The following is a 13,884-nucleotide window of genomic DNA, read 5'->3' on the forward strand; positions in this document are numbered from 1 at the left end:
GCCCTGGACCGCGCGGCCACTCCGCACGTCTAAGGCGGAAAATACTTGGCAGGAACGTAATCACGGAACATGATTGTTGGCAGCGGCGGTCACGACAATGTTCTAAGAAGGATGTGGGACTTCCGTGATGGAAGACCATCGTGTTCGGTATATGGCTCTGGCGAATCGTACTGCATCAGCAGCAGGAATCTGAGCACCACCTGACACCGCAGTTAGGCAACAATCTCTTACAAATTATTACTTCAAGGACAGCTCTTAGCCATAGGGCCTGTAGCGTGCCTTACACTGACTCCAAACCAACGCCATTTGCTACTTCAATGGTGTCAAAAGAGATATCACTGGATCCCAGGAACGAGTTTTGTTGTTTTTACTTATGTGCCAGTGATGCCCGTATTTTGGTTAGAGGGAGGTCAGTTAAGGGCTCGCTAGTAACATGCCCCTGTGCTAGACACACTGGACTTAAGCCGTGAGTTGTGGACGGGTGCGACTTGGTATGACAGCTGGAGCATTTTTGTGTTTTTCCCGCGCACCCTTGCTGCAAATTTGTACGTCAGTCTGGTTATTCGACCTGTTCTACCTGCCATTCAGGAACGCCATTCCAGGGGGTGTTTTTTAACAGGATAACGCTCGCCAACAAACAGCCGATGTAGCCCAACATGCTCTACAGAGAGTCAACACGTTGCCTTGCCCTGTTCGATAACCAGATCTGTCTCCAGTCGAGCACATATGGAATGTCATGGGGCGACAACATATGGGAACTCACCGGACATCAATTCGATCGTCATCCACAACCAGCATTAACCGTGCCTGTACTGACCGACCAAGTGCTACAGTCGTGGAACTCCACCCCTCAAACTGACAATCGGCACATGTACAGTACAATGCATCCACGTTTACATGTCTGTATTTAACATTCTGGAGGCTACACTGGTAATTAATATTACAACATATCACATTTCACAGGCAAGATGTCTTATCCCGCACTTATATTAACCCTGCTATGTTGCAATGTTAATCTCTTAAATATGTTATCTAAACAAATATACAAGGGTTATTCGTAAAGTGAGGAACGACCGGTGGCGAAATGGAAACCACTGTGAAAATACAACGAGACTTTTCACGGATGCTTTGGACAGTGTCTCTAGTATGTCCGTCGATCGCATCAAGACGCTCTTTTCAGTTGTGAGCACACTGTGAGCGAGTAAAGGTGCCTAGAAGAACAATGTCCCTCTCCAAGTAGGAGGGCCAGCTGAGAGGCTTCGCCTTTTTGAATGCAGCCCACCTAACTGCCACGCACTACCTTCTTCATGGCAATTCGAAGGCGCACTCTGCAGGGGCAGTGAAGACGCTCCTGCAGCCTTTTCGATGGGAAGTGTTCGATCACCCACAACACAGCCCTAATTGGCTCGTCCTGAGTATCATCTCTGTTCATATGGAGCGCTGGACACGAAGACAAAACTTGGGTGCAGGCTTCCCGCTATAGACCAGCGTAGTGAATTATCGGAAAACCCAGGCGGCTGTCTTCTATGACGATGGTGTTGGAAATTCCGTATAACGCTCCTAAAAAGATCTAAGTCGGAGCGGCGACTATGTAGAGAAGTGCTTGGAAAGTGTAGCTAAAAGTGCAATGAAAACAGTTTTGATTTTCACTGTGGTTTCCATTTCGCCATTGATCATTCCTTACATTCCGAACAACCCTCGTATGTCCGATATTTATTGTTCTACATTAATATATTTTTTGTTGTTGCAGTTTTTTTTCATCAGTGTGTCTACTGCTTCTCTTATCAGTTGCAAAGACTTGAAGAAAAGATAATCACACTGATTTTACATTCAGATGTTAACATGTGGAATCATTCCATCATTCCTTACTCAGGAAAATCCTTGAAGCCATCTGAAGTAGCACTCAGTATCACAGCATGAATCCGTGTTCCGCTGTGCTATGTGTGGCACGCGATAGAAAATGGAGAGCGTACTGCTCCACATGCTTATCAGGAACGTTTGTAGGCAGACTCGCAAGAATTCTCTGAGCTGCTGCACTTCTAAAACAGCCAGCTTAAGTGTCGCCAGCCTAACTTTGGCCTGTGATGTCCAATTAATCTTCTCAGTACTTCGCAATTAACAACTAAAGCCCTTTCGTTATTTATTACTTTGGGAACGATTCCCTGATCTGACAGCTAGACTGAAAAATGCAACGACTAACATTCTATATCCTGCCTTGAGCTGGTTCTTGGTAACATCTGGCGATAACTTCCTAAACAACAAACAGGAATACAGTTCAGTTACAAACATGGTTTACCTCCTCTTGGTTATTTTATAAATAAGGTCCATCGAATGGAGGTTAATAAAAATAAAATTTCTCTTGCACCAACTTTCTTGAATAAGTTGTTTCAGCACTTTAAGTACATCACATTACATCAAGAGAAAGAAATAGCCCAATATCCAGTTCTGAAACATAGTATCGCATGTGATGGTAAGCAGCCATCAAACACGAGTGCGGCACTTAATGTCGACACAGACCTACTTTCCGATGTTGTGGCACTAAAATCCAGCAGCACAAGTTCAGCCCGATAAATCTACCGGTCCTTAACTGCGACGCAGTTGTAGTCACACTGCACTCCCGTCAAAGAATCTAACTGAACTTTGCATGACTACAGTAACAGTAGGAGAGGCTATCATCTATGAAAAAGAAAGACGAAAATAATGTAGTAAAATAAACTATATTACTGAGCCCATTTGTCATCCAATTAAATTTACCACATTTATGCTGAGTTGACTATAGCACCCATTAGAATTCATGGAACTTGCATCACTGAAACCAAATCCGACTGACTAAACAATTCTGCCCTGCGGAATTTATCTGCTCATGCGCAACGTGACTATAAATTTACTGTTCTACAACGTGGGATTACAACACAAACTATCAGGGTAGATTAAGATTCCGCCAGCAGTAAGACACACGATTTCTCCAGGACACAAACCAACCTAACGCCACCCCTCCCCCCGCTCCCATGCCCCTACCAGATTTCACCCCATGACCATGACGTAGATCCTATATTAATACTGAGTCAACACACAACTGAAGAATTAGTTTCATCACAGTTAATGACAGCTGTTGGTGTCGTGATAACGTAAGATCTGATGTAAGCTTTGTTCATTCAATTCAATTATCTCTGTCTAACTCTGTAGATATTGTCATCAGCTAAAATATAATTTGACATACATATTAAAGGCACTGCCTGTGCGAACGACTGATTTCAGTCAAACATATTTAACATAAAATGAATAAAAAGCTTATAATTTGCCAAGGTGGACTGCCATGTGTGATAGGCCTTACTTCAGTCGATTTCCGTGTTCGCCTGTACATAATGGCATGTCGACTACCCATATAACTCTTCATTTTTCTGTGCTGTCAAACAAGCGACTTTATCAGGTACTTTTCTATTAAATTTGTAGTGTTCTACATCGACTCCTCCTGTGGAAACTCTTTAGGCACACACTTAAAATAATTCTCTCTTCATTTGTATTCTTATAAAATGCACTTTTTGGGTGGGCTGTTTCTTCTGTCGTTCCTTCCTTGTACTCGCCCATCAACTGATCTCCGAGAGCCGTCAGTCCTCTCAGAAACTGTATTCTACTTTTAGTTTGTGACTGTTTCTGTCCCTACATTGGCCATCCGAAAGCTACAGTAAACATGTCCTACAGTCTGCCATGATGACGTGACGTCGTGCAGTGTGCTGCAGCCCTGGTACCTTAACAACGGTTGCTTCTTGTCTTTGTGGAGTCCCTGGAATTATAATTTTTTTGTTTCGTTAAAACTGAAATATCTCATGATCTAGCACTTGAATCATGCTGTTTAGACTAAACTTACTGTAATAAAATCCTACATAGGACTACATATGAACCCTTCTGGTTGCCTCTCTCCTACATTACTTTAGTTTATAACTAATTAAGTAAAAGTTCATTAGCATGTACTGTGGAATAACCTATCACTGTGATGTCTCAAATTGGTCAAAAAACACACAAAAACACTAGACTCAATTATTTCCCCAAACCAAACTTCATTTATTTGCTTCGTTTGAATCTCTCCAAATACATCACTTTTATTCAGCACTTTATCCAGCTAGCTACCAGATCAGAGTCTATGTACTCAGTATGTGTACACTCAGTTAATAGCACAAATGCAGAAGAAAAATCAGAAATGACAGACTTACATGACCATGCAAGAAACATTTTTCAGGTATTCTGAATTTAAAACAAAGCTTCATTGGTCACTACGTATCACTAACCAAGCATCAATAACAAGAAATTTAAACACATTAAGTGACGAACTTCACCTCATAGGGCTAAAATCTGTCTCCCACACCAGACGAGGGATTTCAGCTTACCCCCAGATTTGCGAGCTTCGAGCGTTTCCACGAAATTCCTTTAACGTCGGTCTTATCTGGTAGTCAGAGCCAGGAACCACATGTGACGATTTCTATTGGTCTCCTGCTGCTCCCACTAACAGCACTCTCTTGCAAAGTTTTGCTTCCTACCGGAAATTCCAGATTGGGTGTGAGGTTGCAACCGCAACCAGAGAATCTACAGGTAGACTGACCCATTGCCTTCAAGCTGGCAGAAGGCCAGAAGCTTTTCCTGGCGTCACTAATAGCAAACAGGATACGTGCATAACTACATTTGGTACTGACATGTTAAAATTTCGAATATCTGCGTGTTACAAATATGTTTTTAAAACACTAACGATAACAGATAGTGGGAAAAGCGGACAAGAGACTCAGATTCATCGGAAGAATCTCCAGGAAATCTAACTCATCCACGAAAGAGGTGGGTTATAAGGCGCTTGTTCTCCAGGTTATTGAGTACTGCTCATCTGTTTGGGATCAATCTCAGGTAGGACTAATAGAGGAGATAGAGAAGATCCAAGGAAGAGAGGCGCGTTTCGTCACGGGATCGTTTAGCTGGTGAGAGAGCGTTACGGAGATGTTAAGCAAACTCCACCGGCAGACGTTACAAGAGAGGCGTTGCGTATCACGGAGAGATTTACTATTGAAATTTCGGGACAGCACCTTTCAGGAGGAGTCAGACAACATATTACTTCCCCCAAATACATCTCGCGTACTGACCACGAGGAGAAAATTCGAGAAATTAGAGTCAACACAGAGACTTACCGACAATCATTCTTCCCATTCACGATTCGCGAGTGGAACAGGATGGGAGGGATCCGGTAGTGGTACCGAAAGTACCATCCGACACACATCAGTAGGTGGATTTTGGAGTGTGATGTAGATGTAGATGAACAGAATAAATATGTAAGAGTTTGTAAAAATATTATTTTACTCAATCTTATTTAATCACGAATCTGAATTTTATTTACGCAATACAACAAGTGGAAAGAATCATGTAGAAATAATTGCGATTCAACACGTTTAGTACCTTCAGATGGCCATCTAGCATTTGAAAGACATAATTCTGTCATTTACTGTACGGAACTGTATATATTGTGTTTTACCAAAATTTAAAGAGAGTCCATTTGCTGGAAACCACTTAATAATTTTGCAATAACATCATTTACAATTACATCACTTAGTTCTTGGTTTTTGGATGTTATTACTGTACTTGTATCATCAGCAAAAAGAACTAACTTTGCATCTTCATCAATGTGGAATGGAAAGTCATTAATGTATATCAACAACAGTAAAGGACTTAAGACCGAACCCTGTGGGACCCCGTACTTGATAGCCCACCAGTTTGAGGAATCAGCTGTTGTTTTAACATTACGTGAACCACTTATTTCAACTTTCTCCTTTCTCCCAGTTATGTATGAATTAAACCATTTGTGCACTGCCCCACTCAAACCATAATAATTTAGCTTATCTAAAAGAATTCCATGATTCACACAATCATACACGCCTGAGGCAGGATTCGAACCTGCGACCGTGGCAGCAGCGCTGTTCCTGACTGAAGCGCCTAGAACTGCTCGGCCACAGCGGCCCTCACGTAATGTTTAACTAAAACTGTTATAGGGATTACATTCTATAAATAATTTACTGTTGGAAACTATATTGAAAAAAAATTGAAAGCTCTTTAAAAGACATACTTTTCCTCCAACTACCTTAGAATCTTGGGCTAACAGACATGAAATGCAAAAGCAAAGCTATGTCCACATATGATCTGACAAAGAAACACACACACACACACATGCATTCACACACGCACACACACACACTCACACACACACACAGACCCATACACACACACACACACACACACACACACACACACACACACACACACACACACACACACACACATACACGTAAATGCATGCCCACATCACACACGAAAATGCGCACTAGCCAAGATACATAAACACACTTACTATTTCAGTTGTGTAGAATTTTTCCAATCCATTATTGTCGTCTATTGAAGTCTGAGGCTTATTCGGTAAGTCGTCCAAGCTGCGCAGCGTTGTCAGAAACAGTCAGGCAAGCTGCTAAGAGTGTTGCATGGTAGGTTTCCTGAGAAATAATTGTTAGGAAAAACTTCCGTACATTGTGTCGTTCCTGACTTAATTCCCATTGAAGTTAGCCAAACAGACCACGCACATGCAAATTCAAGAGGCCTATCACAGACATGTCACCATAAATTTTCTTTGTTTGGTTTCCTAAAACTGAGCAAAAGAGCGATACAAAAATTGCCCACTTGAAGGCAGTAAGGATCATACCTGAGCCAGTGGCAGAGCAGTCTCATGTGCTATACTCTACGTTATGAGAAAAACTGACACTAATTATATCTGGTGGGCTGCTTGAATTTGCGATCCAAACTTCATGATTGAATAACTTCAGTGTTACCTAACTCGGAAACAGTGCCATTATAGAATTTATCCCAGACAATTATTTCTCAGCGCAGTTACCGCGCAACACCCTCACAGGCATTTCAGTCTGATATAACCGCACTGGGCTGAAATGGAAGAAACTGGTGAGTAGTATACCCTTTGTATTACCAATCTCGTCTACATTGTAATGACACACCGCACGAATGGGCGAGTATGTGCCTGGGTGGTCTGAGAGACTCCAGAGGTATTCATCTGAAAATGTAAAAAGTTCTTTATGGACACATCTGTGCTGCTTGAAGCACCGGCCAGATGACTACTTATTTCTGCTGCACCGGCTGCTTACTTGCTCCACAACACCAAGTGCTGGCAGCCTGGTTATGACAGCCATCTATGTCGACCCTGATCAAACAGCATGTCGTTGACGATGGGGTATCAGATATGGCCTAAGGTGACGCCCAGATGCGTTATGGGGGTATAGGGGCGAATGCCCACCAAATTCTGACACCATTCTGTCGATAACAGACGGCAGGCGGTGCACAGTGTATGACCTGCAATCCCCTGGACATGAGTTATACTAATGGAAATGGTTTGCGATATGACCAGCTGCACTGTGTTATGAAGTACAGAGATGGTCTTAGGGCATAGTGCTGTTACCAAGCTGTGACCTTGAACCAACGGCTTCTACTGGCAGCTCCTTGGGGTGACCTTGTCTGGCACTACCTTTCTTCGTGGTAGAGTACTAACAATAATTTCATTATAGCACTGCTCGGTACTTATTATCAGCATTGGTGATTTTGCTATTTATATGTGCTACAGTTGGTCACATATCCTAAAATACCACTACCGCTGTCACTGTGGAAATCTGCCGTGCCTGTTGCTGCACTAGTCTATGCAGTAACACTGAGTCTGCGGTTTCAGATTGCATCAGCCTTGTTGAATTACTATAGTGACAACATTCCATATTCGCCTAAAGTCAGGTCTACTTCAATACACCACTCAGACTCACACTAATATGCCCATATATGGTCGGTAATACTGCATTACCCCATTCCATGACCAATAGCTGATCCACCAGGTCTGTCGTAAAACAGTTTCTTATCACAATATGTGCTTATACAAAACAACTGATGACGTGACCACAAAGATTAGATAATGCATCCTGTCTTACTAGTCTCCTTATTGCTACTTTATTTATCAGTCACATAGACTCAAAAAAAAAAATTTTTTTTGCGGCTCTGGCAATTTAATCTTCGTGACTCATCCCATACCTTTATTTTCTCTAAACCCTAAATTTAGATATTTTCTGCTTTCGCAATACAGTGTTACACTCTCACACCCACACATGCCCTAGAGATCCAGTCTACAATAAGTGGGGCTATTGATCGTTTGTTGTGATAGTGGGCTCTACACCTCAAAAGAAATAAAGCTATGCTCAGTGTAGCTAAATTTAGTGTGGCACTTGGTACCGCAATACTCAAAATAAACAGTATATGTTATTACGCTTATTTGAAATGGTCTGTGAGCTCCATTATTAACTGCTCAGCTGAAATGCACCCTTTGTGAGTGGAAGTGAACTCCTCCAGGAAATGGATTACATCAGTTCTTAGCCTGTGATTCAGAAATGTCATATTTGGTGTTGGCAATAACTCGAAAGGTACAGTTGGCCAAAACAAGTGTGGTTTTGAAATCTTCACTTGTGTTTTCTGTCGTCATGGCTGGTAGATGGAAGGTGGGTTCTGTTATGAGGCATCTGGACCTATTGATAAATAACCCGCTTCCCTTAGTTTCATTCTTTCCCTTGCCATTACAAGTGGATTAAATTAAATGAAAACCAGCTTTATGGGAATACAATCTTGGTTGCACGATATCCTTCAAACAATCTAACCTCTTGTGTCTAGCTAAGAACAATTGTACTGCATACGTGTTCTGTCTGGTTTGTATTCCCCTCTGACAATGTTGCAACTCTGCATCCATCAATACTGTTTGCGTGTTACCATCTGCCGAAATTAAACAGCCCACAGTTTCGCACCTGCACGGATTTCAAGGACTCCCCACTTTACTCAGTGACACAACACTTAAACTGTGCATGTCTTCCTTTTACTGGTAATCGAGCTAGAATGTACAATCGTTCTTTGCCAGTTTTGACTTCTCCTGCCACTGTGTGTTACTAGAAAGGTTGATTTTGTCTTCTGAGCTCCATTCATATGCAGCCAAGAGAAAAATCTTTCCGCTGAAGTAACTTACGCACTACAGTCCCAACGTATAAACAAAATAAATCCTTAAGAAATTCCCCAGCGCCAAACGTATCTATATTTATGGAAACCACTCTCTTGCATTCCTCCCTTGTAATTGGTACAACATTTCTCTTAATAAAACAACTTGCTGGATAAGTACGTTCTTCCTTCCCTGAGGCTCCACAACACATAATATACCCAGAGGGAGATCTGGCTGCACATACGCCCAAATTGACTTCTCTGGTAAACCTGAGATGTAGTCATGTGAATGAAGCCTTAGTGCAATTATACGCTGTTAAACTGGTTTGTCCAATACTCTAGACGCCCCTCGTGGCAGTTCGACAATGGCGACAGCTTCCTATAGCTGGAATGTCTTTCCACTAGGTTTTTTTGTACATTACAAGGTGCCAGGTTTAGCATGATTTTGTTGCAAAAGGTCTAACCCCAACATCATACCAGGATGGGTTACCTTTGGTACTATGTCAACAAACCGTGTAAACTGAACAGCACCCACCTGATAATCAATGTAGACTGACACTTTTACTATCACTCCATTATCCCCAACTCTATATAAACTGTTGTGTGGAAGCTTCTTTTGCTTTCAACCCACTAATTCTCTATGGGTAATCGGTACATGCACCCCTATGTCAAATAAAATGTTGTACTCTTTACCACATACAATGCACGTTATTGGGCAGCCCACCATTGCATACATATTCGTTGCATCTAATGTAAATCCTCCATTACACGCAACACACGATGGAAGTTAAGACTGAAGTTTTAATTTCCCATCAACAATGAATTAGAAATTCAAGATTCCGTTTAGCAGCTTGTTCTATCTTCCTTCCTTCATTAACAAATAACAAGACAAAGACAGAGACAGATGACATTGTTTAAAGCAGCAAATTTATAATGTGCAGAGAGTCAGTTCAGGTGTGTGCATTCTTGTGAGTCAGTTCTGCCTTCTGTTCTCTGATGCTATATTGCATGTAAGTCTTCGGGGTAACATTATAAAATATAAATAATAACGCTTAGAAATGTTGTTTATCTATTTCTTTATTTATAAAGTTTACTTAACCTAATTGTCATACACTTGCAAGTGTTTACAGTGGCCAACACTGATTATTAAATAAAGTTTTGCTTTTATTATTTTGAAAAGAATGACAGTTGACAAGCATTTGTAGAAATGGTTGGATGAAGAGTTTGCTAATGAAAACCATAACAGTCTAGAGTTAATCTTCAAAAGCGATGAAAATTCTGAAACTGATCAGTCTTTGGACGAAAATGATACTGTCGACAAATTTGACTTGTGTTTTGGGAAAGCGGTATGCAGTGAAGCCATAGACCTTTACTTCAAAACACGAGAGTAAGAAGACCTTGTCACAGAACAACCAAAAATACGAGAGGTGTTCAATTGATTGTTTACAGCTATTCTCAACAGGTCAAATACTCGAAGAAATTGTTTGTTGTACTAGTAGTTACTTATACATCATTGATTCTATGTATTCCATAGAAAGGGGTGCTGCAGACATTAACATTACAAAAGGAACTAAGGACGAGTAAAGCCCTCTACGTTCTTTAGAATGTGTCGGTTTTGCTCACTGTTATCTTCTGTTTCTCAGAAAAAGTGGAGTACTTGTAACTAGAGGGAGCAGTTACTAAGCACTACTACTTAGAGGCTCCACACCAGTAGCATCAAGCAATAGAAAGGGAAGGTCAACTTTTAGACAAAACCATCCACACACTACAATGATTAACCTTCTCACCTATTACTCACAGGTCATGTAGACGTGTAGATAATAAGCCACTTATAACACTTCAATCTCTGTATAAAGCACCCATAATTCTTCTTACTCTCCTAACTTACTCGTATTCACGAAGCCCACATGTATTATGAATTCTCGGCGATGTAAATGCCTTCAAGAAAAAAATTGAATACCAAAGAGCCTCCTCAGCTAAGATATCGAAAGGTGAGGGTCCATTCATACTCATTTATTTTGTAAAGACAAACTGAACATGATCGTTGCAGCACAAGCCAATGTACCTACATGTGACATTTTGAGACATCAAGAGATCACCAACTTAATATTGGACAGAAGTGTGTGTGAGGTTAGGGGTTAAAAATCGTAGAGAGAGATGACCAAGAGATGAACACAATAAGTCGATTCACACAGATGTAGATTGCAGTAGTCATTCGGGGTGAACAGGTTTGCACAGGATCAACTAACATGGCATCAAACGAGTCTTCGGACCAAAGACAACAACAACTTACAGTACCTACTGTGCTGTATATTGCACAGTAGCAATACTGAATCACTCTGAAATGTTCTACTACAGAAAAAAATGTCCAACGTACTCTTTGTTTTGCAATGTACACATTAAAATGTCTAGAAAATACTTTAGTACAAGCTCAAAAATATTACAAACAGGCAGACATGCAAATTCCGTTACTGTGTAACTGAAACTGAGAATATGTGCGGTTATTATAGTGGAATATTTGTAACTGCACATGGTCCCATATCGTAGTTAGACAATAGGTAAACTTTGATGCTTGACTATTTTTTAAATAACTGTAATACAATTTATAAGAGTAGGCATAGAAACAACGAAGATATCCAAAAGATTCTGTGTACGAATGGCCAAGGTATCTTTGCCCTCATTCCATCCTCCTTTTCCAAAAAAGAGAAAATTATATAGTTTCCTATGTTATTTCCACTGTCGATATATAAAAAACGGTCTCATGCTGGTTGTTTCTATTTTCAGCTTGAGTGCTGGTTACCTGTGCAGCCTTACCACCTGAGTATGCAGTCAGCATCGTCCCATGCCAACAGTAGTATTCCACATGTCAATTAATAACGACATCGACTTGTTCAATAATTTACACTCTGTAATTCTTTAATAAAAATAAACAACTGATAACACAGAAGTTACCCAAATTGTTTATGTATACCTCAACCCTTCTCTCCCGCTTCCACGAAACTCTCCATGTTGTTAGATCATATAAGCCATGAGTATCGGGCCTCGTCCGTGAGACCAACAACGTAATGTATGCATTAAACAATTTTCCAAAAGTTGCCAGGACAGTGGACAGAAATCTGTATCTGAAAGCAAAGACGAGTCTGCGGTTTAGTAACGTAACACTTCTGTAGTAAAGTAATATTATGTAATAGTACATAAAATACAAAATTTCAATACACATAAATAACTTTCCAACATGCCGCATGCTCGGATTACATTAAATGAAATCTACTGCACTACTGTATGGGGCAACGACCCTGCCTCTGTTCAGCACAGTTCAATGAAACGTATTGATGACACTATAAGGATATGTTTACGTAATGTGTATACATAAACATACGTTATAAAGGTCCCCGTTCGTAGTCGCTAATTATAACAATATGTTTCTTTTGTGCTGCAACATATAGCTATAATCAGCGGTGGAAATATATTTGCGAATGCCGACCGTGTGCGGCTGCCTCTTGTTGGATTGTCTGATCAGTCGGAAGTTCCATTGCAGAGGAGAGTAAATGCCTATTCAAAATATAATTACTTTTGGATAGCTCAAGATGAATTTCCTAAGGGACCGTAGTTCATCATGCATTTACTAGTAGAATGAGGCGAGAAGAAAATATTTCGCCGCATACAACGTCCGACCGATTTCGATGAAAGAATTCGTGACTGTGAACTCTCTATTTGGCAGAAACATAAAGAAAATTAAATAACTTCATGAAGGAGTGAGACATAGATTCTACATTAAATAAATAGCCCATACACCAATTCCATTTAAATCTGAATTTATGGCAATTAATAGATGAACTTACACTACAATGAAGAATTTTAACATGGATGCCGTTTTGACTGGCACTTCTCTTCTCGTAATGACAATAATTCCTTTGACGTTTTCACATACACGTCGCACAATAAATTTACTGCTATGCTGTATTGGACTTTTACTTTACGCTAAAATAATATTATTTTTAACGATAATAATAATACGGCGCCAAGACATGCGCATCCGACACAAGTTACAAGAGAAGAATGAGTAACTGTTCATCGAGAATATCTCGTACATAAAAAAAGAAAATGTGTAAAAGTGTTCTTCTTCTGTCCGTTTTTCGCGCCTCGGTTTTCAAAGTCAATAACTCACTGCATCTCTGACGGCGCTTCGACAATAAACAAGTTACGTCACAGGTCGTTCACCTTTTACATTCTCGCAACATTATTTGCTAACTGTAGCTGTTGCCGAGCGACTGCTCGATTAGTGAATGATTTAAAGTGATAAGGCAATTACATAATGTTACAACACCCATAACATTGCTACTTTTGTACCATTTGCACTTACACTGCAGGAGTAATACCATTTTCTCATGGATGAAGTCCTAGCACTATATCTGTTGTGGCTGTTGCCAATCAATGCTTCTGGCTTCTCCTGGGAACTTCAGTCACTCCACCATTCCGCTGCGCCACTGCTCTCCTCTTCTTCCCGATGCTCTACTACTAATTCTATATTTGCCACAACTGCCTCTTTATGCTCTCATTTAGGGCCTTGTTCTGCTTAGATCTGATTGCGAAATGACGTGTTTCTTTACCTTCTTAGGAACATTCTGGCTACAGTTGGCCGCCTTAATTCCTGCCTGATGGCCAAGAATTATAGTTGTATGCTTCCTGCTGCATCATGAGTATGGCATCGACCCTCACATTATTGGGCCCTTTCAAATGTGGTGGCTATGTGCTGGTGCCTTGGCCGACCTTCTGGTGATAACTTGCTCCAGCTGTGTCCAGAGTAATCTCTGCAGCAATTATCCTGCACACCTG

The 13,884-nt window shown here is 40.8% G+C and overlaps 1 protein-coding gene across 3 annotated transcripts in view; it reads left to right on the forward strand.

The window, feature by feature from the left end:
* The window catches only part of LOC126284338 (uncharacterized), a 285,882-nt gene extending 273,887 nt beyond the window's left edge, over positions 1–11,995 (forward strand). For all 3 annotated transcript variants that reach the window (XM_049983188.1, XM_049983187.1, XM_049983190.1), the window contains one exon: positions 11,833–11,995. In XM_049983188.1, coding sequence (XP_049839145.1) covers positions 11,833–11,837 — 5 coding nt within the window. In that variant the 3' untranslated portion in view covers positions 11,838–11,995. The remainder of the gene's footprint in view (positions 1–11,832) is intronic.
* The last annotated feature ends 1,889 nt before the right edge of the window (positions 11,996–13,884 follow it).

The sequence above is a fragment of the Schistocerca gregaria genome, chromosome 8 (genome assembly GCF_023897955.1).
Source record: "Schistocerca gregaria isolate iqSchGreg1 chromosome 8, iqSchGreg1.2, whole genome shotgun sequence".
Classification (NCBI taxonomy): Eukaryota; Metazoa; Arthropoda; class Insecta; order Orthoptera; family Acrididae; genus Schistocerca; species Schistocerca gregaria.